The 17110-nt window shown below is 46.7% G+C and overlaps 1 protein-coding gene across 1 annotated transcript in view; it reads right to left on the reverse strand.

The window, feature by feature from the left end:
• Positions 1-5217, reverse strand: part of Paxip1 (PAX interacting protein 1) — a 48355-nt gene extending 43138 nt beyond the window's left edge. Inside the window, exons 1-2 of the mRNA XM_059257774.1 lie at positions 5125-5217; positions 2242-2376 (exon numbers count right to left, since the gene is read on the reverse strand). Of these exons, the coding sequence (XP_059113757.1) occupies positions 2242-2376; positions 5125-5205 (216 nt within the window). The 5' untranslated portion in view covers positions 5206-5217. The remainder of the gene's footprint in view (positions 1-2241; positions 2377-5124) is intronic.
• Positions 5218-17110: the final 11893 nt, after the last annotated feature.

Genomic DNA, 17110 nt, shown 5'->3' on the forward strand with positions numbered 1-17110 from the left:
TACTGCTACCCCCAGCTAAATCCACATTCCAGTAGCTGCAGGAGATCAAGGACAGGCCTCGGCTCAGGCTCAGGATAAGGCAGGAAGTGCCTCCAAAGACTCAGCTGCAGGTTGGCTGTCTCCCTGTGACAAAACACAACAGTTACTGGCTAACAGGGGCACTGCCACAAGTGACAAGTGGACCGGGATGCTAACATGAGCACCTGATCAAGAACGCCAGCCAAAGCAGGTAGAGCGGACAGGGCAGAGTCTGCCATAGTGGTACCATGGCAGTTCTGCTCTACTCAGCCCTACAACTTCGTAATCGCCATTCTGAAATGCCACCTTTTAACTGGAAACTCCTCTTGCAGGATGAAGGCACCTGCACTGCTGGCCGGAGTGCACTGATCCTAGAGACAGTGGTATCTGGCGATTTTATTACATTTTATCAGGTGGGTGTACCCAAGTATTTACCTACTGTTCATTTTCCTTTACATGTCAGCAGTTTCAGCAACTTATATTTGTTTTTGTTTTGGAACTGAGGATAGAACCTGGGGCCTCATGTATACTGAACACTGCCCTACCACCAAGCTACACCCTTAGTCCTGAAGTACAAATGTCTATGTGCTGCATATGAGAGAGATCTGCATATGTGTGCACCTGCACACAACATCAGGTGTCCTACTCTGTCACTCTCCACCCTAGTCACGGCAACAGTCTCTCACTGAACTTGAAATTGGCTGGTGGTCAGGAAGTCCCAGCAATCACCATCTCCATCCTCCCCTAGTACTGAGGTTATGATATCCATGGCCACGCATAGTTTTCGTGGGTGCTAGGGATCAGAACTCAGGTCCTCAAGCAAGCAAGCTCTGTTATTCATCTGTCATTTATCTCCCCAGCTCTGATTATTAAATCATGTGATAAGCTATCTTACACATGAATTTTATTTCATAGACTAAGAGGGGTAACATAAAGTATTTATTGCAAAGGGAGTCTTGGGGTCAAATGTGTTAAGATCCATCACTATACTTGGTCTGGCAACAGTGACCTAGGCCCAAAACCATGTTTGTAAGGTAAACCTTTCCCTCTCGATCTGCATGACACACACGACCACTTTCCTACACAATGGCTGACAGACAGCAAGCTCACAGGAAAGGCGGGCTAGGATGCAAACTGAAGAGGCAGCCTCCCCAGCTCACAGCCAGATGTCTGGCAAGCTTTAGCAAGAAGAAACAGGTGAAGTGCCCAGGAACCACACTGAGCACCAATCTTCAGAGACAAAGGGGGCCTGAGCAAGCATACGTGCTGATGTACAGTTGTGACCACTATATTTACTGCTACAAATGAATCGTCCTCTGGCGTGGTAGTTTCCTGACGGTATGGGTCAAGAACCTCTGTGACTCCTGAGGCAGACCACCATTCAGGCTCATTTTCAAAGTCAAGTCTGCAAGCCTGCCAAGTTTTCTAGACCCCAGATGCTGGCAGGGCACCACATCCAACAGCCAGCCAACCCCTCAACACCTGATCTGACCCAGTCACCTCACTCCTAACTGCTATTGTAGAACCATGGTCACTGAATTGCTGGCTTCTTAAAGTAAAGCACTGACCAGTATGAAGAGGGGTAATGGCAGCAGGCAAGGAACAGAAGTGAAAGGCCACCACAAAAGTACCACATCACATACCCGCATCCTGACCCAATAGTCCCCACAGTACAGTATGCAGGTGAACAAAAGCCGAGAAAACAAGTGCCCACAGGTCAGGCTGAAGAACAGTCCAGACAGCCACCAGGTGGACAGCTAGTACAGCAACCCTCATCAGGGGAGATGAGGCAGTTAGCAGGGCAGAGGCCTCCTCCCTTCAGCTATGCAGATGGAGATCAGGACCACCAGGGAAAGGACAGCTGCCTTTCAGAAGTTTCTGGAATCAAATGTCTTCCTATAATGTAAAACACCTATCTGACAAGGCAGCCAAGCCATTTCCTAGGGCAGGTTTCCTGGGCTGGAGAGCTGGCAGGAAATGACGGTAAGGGAGTACACCCACACTGACCAGGAACTACTTACACAGCAACCCTGCCATGCAGTCATAGTACCACAAGCCCCAAAGTTAAGGCAGGTGACTGAAGTTCAACGGTTTCATTCACCCGATGGCATCCCACTTAACACTGACCCCCACACACCAAGCCTGGCAGAAAGCCCTGCTATAGGGCAAGGCACTGCTGTGGAGACACATGACTTAAGGCAGAGGCTCTGACTTTCTACTGACCTTTACAACAGGCAAGTCAAAGACCTCCCGGGCTTCTCCCACCTCGGGGTTGTCCCCATCCTCTGAAATGATGTGTGAGGCCAACGCATTATAGGAGACTTCCTTGGCTTTCCCAGCTTTAAGAAGCCGAATAACCTAAGAAAACAGAACAAACAACACAATTAATTTAAAATAAATAAGTAAATAAATAAGCCAGGTGGTGGTAGTGGTGGTGGTGGTGGTGGCGGCGGCGGCGGTGGCGGCGGCGCATGCCTTTAATCCCAGTACTTGGGAGGCAGAGGCAGGAGGATCTCTGTGAGTTTGAGACCAACCTGGTCTACAGAGTGAGATCCAGGACAGCCAGAGGTATACAGAGAAACTCTGTCGCGAAAAATTAAAAAAAAAAAAAAAACTGAATTGCCTTCCTGATCAAAGAAGTCATTATTAGCAATAATAGAAACATTTAATAAAAACACACCCTGTATTCTACAGACAAGCCTTTTCTTGAGTGATAAAACCAACGAAATGCTTTGGACAATAAAATGCAGCAACCCTGATTCACAGTCCATAGAGACGCGGTGGCCAGCTCCTAGCCATCTGCTGTCCTCCAGACAGACAGGAGACACCAGAACGCAAAAGTACCTGCTAAGTTCTACAGAGTACCTGCTCCGGGTCTCCAGCCCAAAGGCTGAGGACTGGCAGTTCCACCACAGTGAGGAAGTTTCTGGAGGCAGAGACCTACCAGGAGAATCCTTACTTGTGGGTGCCTATCAGGCAAAATGTACACTGAGCCCAGCAAGGGAGCTCAGCTCCAATCATGGACAGTGTAGTCTTGGGTGCTATGCACAACAGTCTTTCCTTAAGTCATGGAAGGCTGGAACAAAGGAAGATGGCACCACCAGATCTTACAGATGGACATCAACAGAGGAACACATGGGTTGGCTTAACAGACTTGTTAAGACACAACTGTGACAATTCTCACAACGGCGAGAGGCAGGTCACTAAAGAAATGTCAGTAGCCACAGGAGGAAAACGGGGTAGAATTAGCCAGACAGTAACTAGACAGGGTGTAAGCATAACAGAAAAGCCAAGATGGAAATGCTGGCATCTTCTGGAGGGGCTGATCGGAAGCAGAGAGGGGAAGGGGCACTGCTGCCCTTCATTCAAGTGTGGGCACACTATTCTTTGGCCCCATGTGATAGAGACCTGGCAAGAGACCTCCAGTTACACCCAGAGGATCCTGCTCTCCAGAGATCATAACCAGCTGTTACAGATGGGAGTCAAAGTTCTGAGAGTCACTGAGGCAGCCACCTGGCTGCCAAATGCTAAAGACTTGTCACGTGGAGCTAAGAATGGTATCAGAGGAGAGTAACTTTACAGGAGAGTGCATGCTGTTGTCAAGGAAGAGCCGAAAGCAGCACAATGCCTTGGATAGTCTGCTGACCATCATCTAAGACCCAAAGCAACCCAGTAAGTGTGTGTCTGAGGCATGGAACATCAACAGTCACCAGCCACAAGCCATCCTGCCTAGACCCCAAGCACCTTCAGACACATGGACTCCATCCACCTGCTGCAGCCTTGCACTACATTCAGGGACATGCACACAGCAAGCTCTCCCTGGCCTTCTCCTCCTCAGGTCCCACTGCTTTCTTTTCATGACAAATTTCCAGAAACAACTCTCACTTTGCTGTCCATCTTTTCTCTGCATCAGCTCTTCAACTCCCTGCAGTGAAACCCTTCCCATCAAACTGTGGAAACTTGGGTTTCAGACACTGAGGACATCAAAACTTCTTCCCAAACGGCACATTACTAATTCTGTCTCATAGAAGCCACCTTGTAACTCCGCCCAGTGACCATCAGGACACATGCCAAGTACATATAAATGCCTTCAATTCCTAGCACATACATTCCACACAGAGAAAACAACTTCTTATGCTCAATATCTGCTTACTTAAGACTCAGCACCTACAGCACCTACATCTATTCATAGATGCAGCATTCAAGAATGCTCTTCTGCAGCACACCGTGTACCAGGCCCAATGCCTGTACTAGGGTGCTCACCACCTGTGAGCTTCCTCAACCTTCATCTCAAGCCTCAAGGAATAGGTGCCCTGGCTCTAAACCTTTAAGAAAACACACTATTTCAGATTACAAGGGCATGCCGGGGAGATTTTTTTAAGCACTCGGATTTCACACATAGTTGGGCAAACAGCTCAGTTCAGTGTGTTCCTGGTTTCAAGTGACATTTGGTCCAGGTCTCTTGTAAGAGCCAAAGTCCTGAAATGAAAAATAAGAAAGGGTGAAGAGAAGAAAGGTGGTGGTGGTAGTGGGGTGATCAGAACTGGAAAAAGCCTGTTATAAACACGCATCCTGATCACTCTGGGCTCAGCCAGAAGTCTCTGTAACCAAGACCCAACGGACCTCTGTTACTAGGATACAAGTACGAGCCTCTGGAAGGCCATGCTCTATGGTTCTTAGACAATTCCTTCCGTAGGACCCGTCACGAGACACTGAAGGCGACACAACTGTACGCATAGTTTAGGAAGGAAGATGTCTACAACACTGTCCTTAAGATACCACGACCACAGGCAGTGTCCTGTGGACAGACCCACGGTTACTCGCACGAATCACTGTGACCATGTGGGTAGGGTACCTTCCACACCTACCGTACAATCCACCCTTAGGGAAAACCAGGGGCCGAGAGGGCAGGCCCCTCTGCAAGGGACGCTCTCTGCAGGGCCCCGCAGGATGCTCGGCCGGCGGCCGCACCGGGTCGGTGCTCGCGAGGCCCCTCCCGCGGCCCTTCGCGGCCCGGCGTGCCCCGCGGCTCCGGCCCGGAGTCCTGCAGGGCGTGCGCGCGCCGAAACGGGATGGCACGACGGAGGGGCCCCGCGCGGGCGGTACCTGCGGGTCGATGTCGCCCACCGCGTAGTACTTGACCTCGCGGAACAAATCCTCCGGAACTTCGGGCGCCGGTTCCGACATGATCGCGGCGGCGCGGCGGCGCCCGGCCCCGCGTCACCGGCCCGCCGCGCCCAGCGCCCGCAGCGACGCCAACTGCTCGGCCGCACAACCCGGGCCGCAGCCGCCGCCGCTGCCGCCGCACTCCGACCCGCGCCCCCGCCCGCCCGAGGCCCGGAGCGCGGGAGCAGCGCGCGCCCTGAGGCACGTACCACCGCACCCGGCCGGCAGGGGAGCACGTGGGACTGCCCATCCTCCGTGCGCTAAAGAGCTCCTCTTCCACGGCTGCCCCTGGCCCCTGGGCCAATGTTGTGTATTATTTCGCACCGCACAGGACAGCCCTGCGCTTGCCACGTTCCCGAGACCGAGAACCGAGAACACGGAAAGTCACTATCCCCTGCATAGTCGCGGTGGACCAGCCAGGAGGCGGGGCCTGGGCGGGGCTCCCGTCACCCCGCGCGGCCACCCGGCAGCGCATGCGCGAAGGGGCGGGGCCTCGGTGCGGAGGGTGACCGGCAGAACTCGGCGTGCGGGATTGTGGTGTTGCCACCACTCCTGCTGGGAGGCGCACGGTCATGCCTAAGGCCAGGCGGGCCCTGGCTACCGCTCAGTTTTCTTCGTCCGCTCCTTCCGCGTCTGCTGCTGCAGTCGGCCGGGAACAGAACCTCGGTGAGGCAGCGTAAGAGCAAAGTAGGAGACGACGACATGGCTCAGCAGGCAAAAGCACCTGCCGCCAAGCTGAGTACTATCCCCGGGACCCACGTGGCGGAAAGCAAGTACCGGCTCTTGCAAGTTGTTGTCTGACCTGCACACACACACGTGGCACACACACATACTGAATAAATGTACATCTTTCTATGTGTGTTGCAGTTTTCTCAGCACGTATGTTTGTGCCTGGTACCCCCAGCGGTCTGAAGAGGGCTTCAGATCCCCTGGAACTGGAGTTATCATGTGGGTACTGGGAACCAAACTTGGAAATGCAAGAGCACCAAATGTTCTTAACTGCTGAGCCATCCAAGCCTTAGCCAATTTAGTTTATAAAGGTAGACAGCAAAATCCATAAAAAATTATCTTCGTCTCTATTAAATGTGTTGTTCAGAGTTACAGGAAACACTGTCAAGTTGAAACTTGTGGGTTTTCACAGAATGACAAGTCCTATCACTGCGGTGATACTGTTCATTAATCAGGCTCTTTGCTTTCTGTGACCTTCATGCAGATTGAGTATTGATGTTCTTAGAATTTCTTCAAACGAATAAAGAGCAGGGCTATTTTGTTTGATAGCCGTCAGAGAATAAACACCCTGCTTATTGCTCATGCTATTTCAGGAAATGTATAATATATATTTAATATTTATATACATATATATATGTATATATACACATACATTATATTCCTCTCAAAAAGGTAAACTGAGTTTGGTAAGAAAAAATGCAAGTGTAAAGGGCTGGAGAGATGACTCAGCAGTTAAGAACACTTGTTCTTAATCATCAGAGGACCCAGATTTGGTTCCCAGCACCCACATGGCAGCTCACAACCACCTGTAACTCGAGTTCCAGGAGCTTCAGTGCCCTTCTGGCCTCTGAGAACACTGCAAGTACTGAGTGCACAGAGAGGCAAAAAAATGAAAAAGGAAACCAGCAAAAATAAAAGTAGTGCTGGAAATATTAGACCCAGTCTACAGTGAGAAACCAAAGTAAGTTATTGAGATAGTATTTGCCCAGGTTCTTTGGGAGTCAATAGTGTGTGTGTGTGTGTGTGTGTGTGTGTGTGTGTGTGTGTGTGTTTCTATGTTATGAATGATATATGTACATAGGGGAGTCCAACGGTCTATACCTCCAGTTCCAGGTGTTCTGAGGCCCTCTTCTGGCCACCAAGATCACCAGGCATGCAGATGGCACACATACAAATTATGCAGGCTAACAGAAAATAAAAATAAATTGCCAGGCAGTGGTGGCACACAACTTTTATCACAGCATGTGGGAGGCAGAGACAGGCAGATCTCTGAGTTCCAGGCCAACCTGGTCTACAGAGTGAGTTCCAGAACAGGGCTACACAGAGAAACCCTGTCTTGAAAAATAAAATTAAATTAAAAAAATCTTTAACAAGTTAAAAATACATTTGAATATTGTACACAGTGGTTTCATTTTGTTGTTCAGTTTGGCTGGCTGTACACTCAAAGTTAGGTATTATCAAATTCAGTTTAGATTTATAGGCTACAGCCGGGCTTCTTAGTACATCCTGACTCCATCTGGGGGTCAGAAAGGAACCGACAACAGTAGGTTTCCAAACATGCAAGGATCTAAAACACTTCAAAGCAAATGTGTGATGAATCCAAGGTGTTTCTTGGATATATAATGTGTTGCACCCTGCAGCTTCACTGCAGCCTTAGTTCTGAATACACACACACATGCACATACACCCATCTGCATGTGATGGTCATACCATGCAGTGCCAGCAAATGCTTCCTGAAGCACCTCGGTTCCTTCTCAGGACTGTTGTCCGCTATGAATTCTAAGTAATCCATGCTTGTTAATCAAAATTAGCAGCCGAACTCCTCTTGTACTTCATAAAAGGAAGCCCCAAACAGTAATTGGAATCCCTGAGTGGTCTCCTATTGCCTGCTGTCGATGTTGTTTTAAAGATTGGGGTGGGGGTGGGGGCGGTGGTTGCATGCCATACATGTTCAGGTGCTGGAAATGACCAGCAGAGAGTGTCAGAAACCCTGGAACTTGAGTTATAGGAGGTGTATATAGAAAGCAAACCCAGGTCCTCTCTAAGAGCAGCAGCTCTCCTAAGGACTGAACCACCTCTCCAGTCCCCCACTGCACCCCATCACTCCTGAAAGTACTTCTTTCTGACCTGTACTGCCGCTTTGCTTTTGAATACAGCTTTACTGCTTTGCAAATCTGGGTGTGTTTGTTTCAATTCCTTCAACAAGGAACCAAGAACACTGAAACACCCTGTCAGAGACTGACTATCAGTAACACCTTGAGTGGGAAAAGAACAAAGGACTTATTCTGGCCGCTCTGCCTCCAGGACCTCCTTGTCTGCCTTATCCCTTCACCCTGGGCTTCTTTCCTACCCCATGCATCCGGCCGCACTGGGGCCCCTTTATTCCTCTACAGATGATCCTGACTTCAGCATGCTGCTTCGGATTATGTCTTCCACAAGAGAGACATGAAACCTGATAGGGACAGTGAGATGTGTTTTCTTTAAAATATGTCTGCATCAAGAAGCTAACAAATAATGTGCATCAGTGAAACTGATCCTGGTGGAATGAATCAGGTGCAACAGAGATCCATAGATGGGGTTCCTGTGTGCCAGAAGAACTGGGGAGGCTTTGGGTGGGGTGGGGGAGGGTTCTTTTCCTTTTTTTTTTTCCAAAGCTGAGGACCGAACCCAGGGCCTCTCCACCACTGAGCTAAAACCCCAACCCCTCTTTTCCTTTTTTAAATGAAGCGCTCAGTGGTGCTTGCCTGTAATCCCAGCACACAGGAGGTGGATGTAGAAGGATTGAAGTTCAAGGCCAGCCTTGGGCAACACAAGACCCTGTCTTAAAGAAGAAACACTGGCTAAGGGAGACATGTAAGGAAAAGAAGGTACAAGCATCTCAAGAGAGTCTCATTCAAGTATCTTAACATCTACATATTTGGTTTGGGTAGCTATACTACTCAAAGAATTTAAGAGATTAAGTAAATTCCTTTAGTATACTTAAAAAAATAAGGTCACATTATATATCCTAAGTTGACATTGAACTGTTCATGTTCCTTCCTACTCCCACCTCCTGAGACTAGAGTGGTGCACCACCACACCTAGATAGACTGCTTTTTATCTAGAAGATATTTATTTAGTGATTAAGATTGTCAAGCAGGGCCAGGTGTGATGATGCACACCTGTAGTTAATCTCGCACTTGGCACTTGAGAGGCAAAGGCAGGCAGATCTCTGTGCGTGCCAGGTCAGCCTGGTTTACATAGGAAGTTACAGGACAGCCAGGGTTACAGAGGGAAATCTTGTGTCAAAAAAACAAAACAAAAAAAAAGCTTCTTGGGTGGCTCCGAGTTGCACTGCAGAGATTTACAGGCTTAGACAAGGTCAAAGCAATCTACTCTTCCGGGTCAGAGGGAAGTCGACAGTATATTTTGATTATAGACATGGCTCCTAATCTTAGTGATACTTCCTTTTTAAATTTTAATTTTATTTATTTATATCTGCATGTTTGGTGTGTGGGAGCATGTGGTCCTTTTCTGTTGCTGTGATAAGACACTGTAGCTAAAAAGAGTCTATAGAAGGGAGAGTTTATCTCAGTTTACAGTTCTGAAGAGGGTCCATAATGGCAGGGAGGCATGGCAGTGGGCAGCAACAGCAGGAAGCTGAGAGATCACATCTTCAGACACAAGCCAAAGCAGAGAAAGAGAAGTGGAAGCAAAAGGAGACTGTCAACTCCCAAAGCCTGCTAGAGTGGCATACTTCCTCCAGTAAGACTCCACCTCCTAAAGGTTCCAGATTGAAAGTCTCTACCTGCCTGATCTAATTAGGACAGGAAAAGTTCAAGCTTGGAGACAGGAGGATCCTCATTTGCAGCATTCTGGATGGAAAGGTATAATCAGCAAACCACATAAGCAATAAAGTATAGAGAAGATTATGCCCAAAGATGAGCACTAAAATTGGGATTTTTTTTTGCCCTCACGAGGTGGAAAAGGATGCTGGTGAATCATCAGAACAGAAGGCAATCTGATGCTAGTCAGAGTACTGACACACAGCCCTGGCTGAGGGGAACACATACAGAACACACTTTAATAATGATGCTCACTTTGCCACTTTCCTAGAACGGCTGTCTCCATTATCTCTATTTATTTATAAAACAAGCACACAGACTTTGTTTGTTTGTTTATACAGAATTTCATGTAGCCCAGGTTGGCCTCAAACTTCCTAGGATAATCTTGAATTTCTGATCCTCCTGCCTCTGTCTCCCCAGGGCTGAGATTATGGGTGTGTCCTACAAAGCCTAGTTTAGGTGCACTGGCCATTGAACCCAGGGCTCTGCACATACTAGGCAAGCGCTCAGTCAACGGAACTACATTCTCAGCCCCCAGCTTCATTATCTTAGCTTCTGAGTTTGAGTGAGAGCCCATAAATGGGTGAGGTGGAACATACCTGTTGTAGAATATTATTTTAAGATGTGTTACATTTGTTTATGCTGTGGAACATTTGTTTAATGATGCAAGGATGTGTTGCATTCTTTTATGTTGCATTTGTTTAACTCTGTGAAGCTGTGTTACTTTGCCTTTCTAAAACACCTGATTGGTCTAATAAAGAGCTGAACGACCAATAGCTAGGCAGGAGAGAGGATTAGTGGGCCTGGCAGGCAGAGAGAATATACAGAAGGAGAAATCTGGGAAGAAAAGATTGAGGAGCAGAAAAGGAGGAGAGGAGAGAAAGGTAAAAGCCCAGAGGCAGAAAGTAGATGGGATAATTTAAGTTAAGAAAAGCTGTCTAGAAACAAGCCAAACTAAGGCTAGACATTCATAAGTAATAATAAGTCTCTGTATATACAAAATATAGTGGTTTTTTTTTTTTATTCTTTGTTCTTTAGTTCTTTGGGGGGCCACCACCCAGCTCCCAAATAAATGTACAGAGGCTTATTCTTACTTACAACTGCCCAGTCTTAGCTTGGCTTGTTTCTAGCCAACTTTTCTTAAATTATCCCATCTACCTTTTGCCTCTGGGCTTTTACCTTTCTCTATTTCTGTACTTCTTTCTTTACTTCTTACTCCATGGCTTGCTGTGTAACCGAGTGGCTGGCCCCTGGAGTCCTCCTCTCTTCCTCCTCCCCTCCTCAATGTTTTCTCCTCAGATTTCTTCTGTATATTCTCTCTGCCTGCCATGCCCACTTATCCTCTTCTCCTGCCTAGCTATTGGTTGTTCAGCTTTTATTAGACCAATCAGGTGTTTTAGAAAGGCCAAGTAACACAGCTTCACAGAGTTAAACAAATGCAACATAAAAGAATGCAACACATCCTTGCATCATTAAACAAATATTCCACAGCATAAACAAATGTAACACATCTTAAAATAATATTCACAACACCTACCTACAGATTTGAAGGTGTGTGAAAATAAAACTGTTGCTCTGGACTGCATTTTCATTTACTCAAAAGATCCAGTAACATTAGTGTGGCAAGTGAATACATTTGTTTAAAATAATTGAAATGGAGCAGGGCAGTGGTGACACACCGTTAATCTCGGCACTCAGAAGGCAGAGGCAGACAGAGTTCTATGAGTTCAAAGCCAGCCTGGTCTACAGAGCTAGTTCCAGGACAGCCAAGTCTACACAAACCCTGCATCAAAAAACTAATAAATAATAATAATAATTGAAATGGTTAAGCATTCAAATTTGGACAAAGGAATTAGGCTCCATTAGCTTCTGCATGTAAGTATAACCCTTGGGCAGATTGGTCACGCTTAATTTTTTTTTTTTTCTTTTTTTTTGAGACACGGTCTCATGTAGGCCAGACTTGCTGCATCTTCAGCCCAATACAATATATGCTTGTGCTTACCAGTGCCAGGTACAGGAAGTCCCTGCTGAATTAGAAGAGTCTTGTTTTTGGAAAGGGTTCCTCGCCTTCCTGTGGATGAGAACACAGTCTATGGAGACCTGTCTCCTGTCAAAGGATTTGGGGTGCTGACTTCAGAAAATTGTGTTTGCTCACCTCTATACTATGTCAGCCCCATGTGTAAGACCAATCTAAAAGGTACGCAGAGGACTTAAAGTACGGCTCAGTTGGTAGAGTGCTTGCCTAGCATGCAGGCAGCCCCGATTCAAGCCTCAGCTCTGCATGAAACTGAGGTGGTGATATATACCTGTGAACCTAGTACTTGGGAGGAGATACAGATAGAAGGATCAGGAGTTCAAGGTCATCCTCAGCTACATATTGAGGCCAGCCTGGGCTACATGAGACCTTGTCAAAATAAAATTGAAATAAGCCTACAGAGCTCTAGATTTTTTTTTTTTTTTTTTTTTTTTTTTGGTTCTTTTCGAGACAGGGTTTCTCCGTGTAGCTTTGTACCTTTCCTGGAACTCACTTGGTAGCCCAGGCTGGCCTTGAACTCACAGAGATCCGCTTGGCTCTGCCTCCCGAGTGCTGGGATTAAAGGTGTGCGCCACCACCGCCCGGCGAGCTCTAGAATTTCTAACGGGAAAGTCTAATAGCTTAGATGTTTTTTGAGCTTAGAAACACCATTTTCAGTGGCAACACAGAGTACAACCTAATAGTTGCGTTGTAGCTCTCAGACTTCCTCAGAGGCTCCCGTATGCCCTGTGTGTGGTCCCTTCAGCCAGGGCTGTGTGTCAGTACTCTGACTAGCATTAGGACTACACACAGGGTTGGACTTGGTTGCCAAGTGTATTTCCAACTTGCCTGTGGGTTCAGGGGTCAAATAAGAGTGACCATAGCTAGGAACACAGATTTAGGGGACCCTAAATTCCGTGTTCTAATGTGGTCTCAGTTTTGGGGAAGTTTTTATAGTAACAGAACAAAGAACGGCATAATTGAGGCACTTTTGAAATTCCCTGGTGGAAACATGAGGTAGGCAGCTACAGGAAACTGGGGAAGGCTGCTGCCATAGGCCTCAGATGCTGTCTCAGGGTATTCTTAGCCTTTGGGTGGTGGGAGTGAGGAGTCCGTACGTTCTAGATGATTTGTCTAAGGGTCAGGTATGGAGGAGGGTATCAAAGGAGCTAACAACTGGCCCAGGATACTTGGGTTCGCACATTCCAACTCCACAACCACCGACCTTCTAATCAGTTCATCAGCCTGGCAGGAGCTGCGGTGGAGGCTTGGTTCTTTCCAGGACTTTTGTTCACACCTCCAACAGCAGCCTCTGGTCTGATACTCCCAAGACAAATCAATTTCCTTCACCAAGACAAGGGAGTCAATATCTTATCTTTTCCACTATCATAGAAAGATGACTAGAGGGAGGCCCAGAGAATTTTAAGTGACTCTTGCCCACGGCCATAGTGACGAGCACAGTTTGAGTTAAACCTTTCTTATTGGAGGTATTTGAATTCATTCTTTTGAGAAATCAAAGAAGAAGAAGGGTTTTTTATTCCATAAATAATGGAAGTAGAAGTGAGACAGGCCGGGCGGTGGTGGCGCACGCCTTTAATCCCAGCACTCGGGAGGCAGAGCCAGGCGGATCTCTGTGAGTTCGAGGCCAGCCTGGGCTACCAAGTGAGTTCTAGGAGAGGCGCAAAGCTACACAGAGAAACCCTGTCTCGAAAAACCAAAAAAAAAAAAAAAAAAAAAAAAGGCCGGGCGGTGGTGGCGCACGCCTTTAATCCCAGCACTCGGGAGGCAGAGCCAGGCGGATCTCTGTGAGTTCGAGGCCAACCTGGGCTACCAAGTGAGTTCCAGGAAAGGCGCAAAGCTACACAGAGAAACCCTGTCTCGAAAAACCAAAAAAAAAAAAAAAGAAGTGAGACAAATGCTCAGAAAATATGTTTATGACAGAAAATCTCCCTGGGCTGTGAGGAGCGCACTGTGTCTTTGCAGCTGACATCGGCTCCTCTCTCGAAATTGGTTGAAGAGAGAGAGACAATTGCCAGGTCTACACTCAAAACTTCCTGATTCTAATGTCTGGTGTCAATTTTAATTTTCTGATTTAATTAGTTTCCTAATTAGAAGGGTTAAATTAATTAACCTCATTATTTACTATATATTTAATGGTTTCGCCTCTGGAGGGATTTACTTCATTTTCAATAATTGGAAAGCTCGTGACAAGAGGGAATATTGGCATATCTTACACTTATTGTTTGAGGATGAGCATCCGGCCTAGGACCGAAGGTGGGAATTTTAGGTGAGGGATCAGATGCAGCCAAAAAGATGGCTTCCCCCTTGTTTGGAAACAAGACATGTAAAACTTGAATTGAGGCTCAATTGTTACTGTCAATTCAGCGTTCAACAGAGCACGTCCTTCAGTTAGAGCCAAAAAAGCCTTACACCATAGAATCCTCTGTTACAAGAATCTGCTCTCAGCCAGGCTTGATGGCGTACACCTTTAATCCCAGTTCGCATATATGTGAGTTTGAGGCCAGCCTGGTCTACTTAGCAAGTCCCAGGCTAGCCAGGGTTACACAGTGAGACCCTGTCACCTCTTGCCACTCTGTCACTCACTCTGCCACAGGGCCCCTCTCTTGTTGCTGCACATTACAAATGCTCTCTTCCCACCAGACTGCACCCCTGGACTTTGCCCAAACACACTCAGAACCACCTCGTGTCTGGCTTGGTTCCCTCTGAAAGGAACTAATCTCACCTCCTCTTCTCATTCAAGTGTCCCTGTTTGATGGCATCTCTGATGTTGGCCCCTCTTCTGAACACACAGGGATGTGAACAGATGATACAGACATACCCCACAACGTGGGTCAAGGATGACCAGCCTCGCCTAGTCTGGACTAGCCCATCTCAACTACTAGGATGGCTAGTGTGATGTGTGGTACCTGATACCTGGGGAATGGGTGGCAGATCAATGGAGAGCTGATGGGTGCATTTTGAATAAAGCAGTATCACTCTTGGGGGCTTTTCATGTTAGTTTTAAGGCAGCATGGGAGATAATCATTATTTTAAAAGTTTAAAATGTAACTCTTCTATGAAGCTTCTTTGCTATTGATTAAATGAATTTTATTTTTAATTTTGGTGTGTGTGTGTGTGAGAGAGAGAGAGAGAGAGAAAGAGAGAGAGCATGCATGTGTGTGTGCACATGTGTGCTTTTACATATTGAGCTATTTTGCCAGCTGCAATTCAATTTTAAGATTTTTTTTTGTTGTTTTTTTTTTTTTTTTTTTTGCTTTGGAGCCTGTCCTGGATCTCGCTCTGTAGACCAGGCTGTCCTGGAACTCACAGAGATCCACCTGCCTCTGCCTCCCAAGTGCTGGAATGAAAGACATACACCATCACCTCCTGGCGTCAATTTTAAGATTTATTTTATTTTTCACTTATGTTTATGGGCAGGGTGTACACCTTTGTGTGGAGTTGTTGGAGGCCAGAAAAGGACATCGGCTAGAGTTAGAAGTGGTTGTGAACTTGCAGTGTGGGTGCTGGGAACCAAACTCAGGTCCTCTGAAAAAGGACTTTAAACTCCCAAGCCATCTAGTTCTCCAGCTCCTGAATTTTACTTTGTAGATTGGGAAATAAATTGAGGGAAGTTAGGGCTCCATTGGACTCCCCGCTCCAACCCCACCCCACCCCCATCCTCGCCCCCATCAAGGTCAGAAGTCACAGGTGGTGGCCTTTTAAATCTGCATGGCAGTGGACAACAGTCTTAGACCCTATGGTGCAGATGAACTAGGCTTTGGCTCAATAAAACTCCATGTAGAGTAACAGGCAGTGGGCCAAATGTGGCCTGTGGGCACTGGTTTGCTGACTTTGAGTTAGGCTTCCAAGGTCACAAGCCAGCAAGTAAAGTAAACAAAGACAGCACCCAACAGGTGTTCCCCACCCTACTAGCCTGAGTGCCCAAGTACGGTACATTCTGTTTCTGTGATAATCTCTGGACTCAGGAGGTCTGTTGGAATGCTTGACCATCAGGAAGATGAGGGAATTCAACTAATTAATTAGTCAAGACTTTGAAACCCACAGAGAAAAGGACCTCATATTAAGTGCAAACTATCATCCTAACTAATATATTTGTGGCACTTTCATTAAATTTTCTCTCAGATCTTGAGAAATATGTATCTCCTGGCTGCCAAGAGTTTCGTCTTAGCATAATTATGAAGCCTCCCCCAACAGCCGTGTTTCACTTTGTGGTCCTCAGTGGGGGATGGTGCCAGCTGCCGAGACTTGATGGAGCTGTTTAATTTGAGACTTATTAGTTCAGCCCAGGTGAAAATGAGCGGCCTTAGTGAAATTTGTTCACTGAGTAGAATCCATGAACACACGCCTGTGGTGAGGCAAGCTCCTGTAAAAGGAGTAAGGTTATTCTACAAAAAAACCTGAAAGGTCCAACCACAGAGAGTCTAGGGACATGTGTCACAACATTAAAGAAACCACTTTAATTACAAAATAGGGCATTTTAGCATTTGGTAAACATATTTTAGTTTGTCTTTTTCTTTTTATTGAAAATAGATTCTTTTCTCACATAATATATCCTGATTATGGTTCCCCTCCCTCTACTCCTCCCAGTTCCTCCCCTCTTCCCTTCCCATCTGGATCCCCTCCAATTCTGTCTCTCATTAGGAATCAAACATGCTTCTAAAGGATAATAATAAATCCAAACAAAACACAATATAATCAAATAAAACACCAGAGTTAGACAAGACAAATAGAAGGAAAAGAGCCTAAGGAAGGCACCAGAACCAGAAACCCACTCGTTCACACACTCAGGAATCCCATAAAAACACTAAATTGGAAGCCATGATATATACAAAAGGCCTGTGCAGACCCCTGCAGGCCCTGGGCACGCTGCTTCAGTTTCTGTGAGTTCATATGAGCTTTGATCATATTGATTTAGGGGGCCTTAATTTTTTAGTGTCCTCCATCTTCTCTGTATCTTATACTCTTTCTGCCTCCTCTTCTACCTGGCTGTCTGAGCCCTGAGGGGAGGGATTTGATAGAAACATCCCATTTAGGGTTGTGTTGTAGGGTCTCTCACTCTCTGCATAGTGTCTGGCTGTGGGTCTCTGTTTGTTCCAGCTGCTGCAGAAGGAAGCTTCTCTGCTGGTGGCTGAGCAAAGCACTGACTGATCTATGGGTATAGCAGAATGTTGTTAGGACTCATTTTAGTGCTATGTGGTTTTGGAACAGTAGATTTTGGTTTTACCCTATGTTCCTGGGCTATCTAGTCTCTGGATCTTGGTCATTCAAGCAGTGTAGGGTACCCATTCCATCTCAGAGCGTGAGCCCTAAATCAAACCAGATCTTGGTTGGTAACTCC

The sequence above is a fragment of the Peromyscus eremicus genome, chromosome 3, assembly GCF_949786415.1.
Source record: "Peromyscus eremicus chromosome 3, PerEre_H2_v1, whole genome shotgun sequence".
In the NCBI taxonomy this organism is placed as follows: domain Eukaryota; kingdom Metazoa; phylum Chordata; class Mammalia; order Rodentia; family Cricetidae; genus Peromyscus; species Peromyscus eremicus.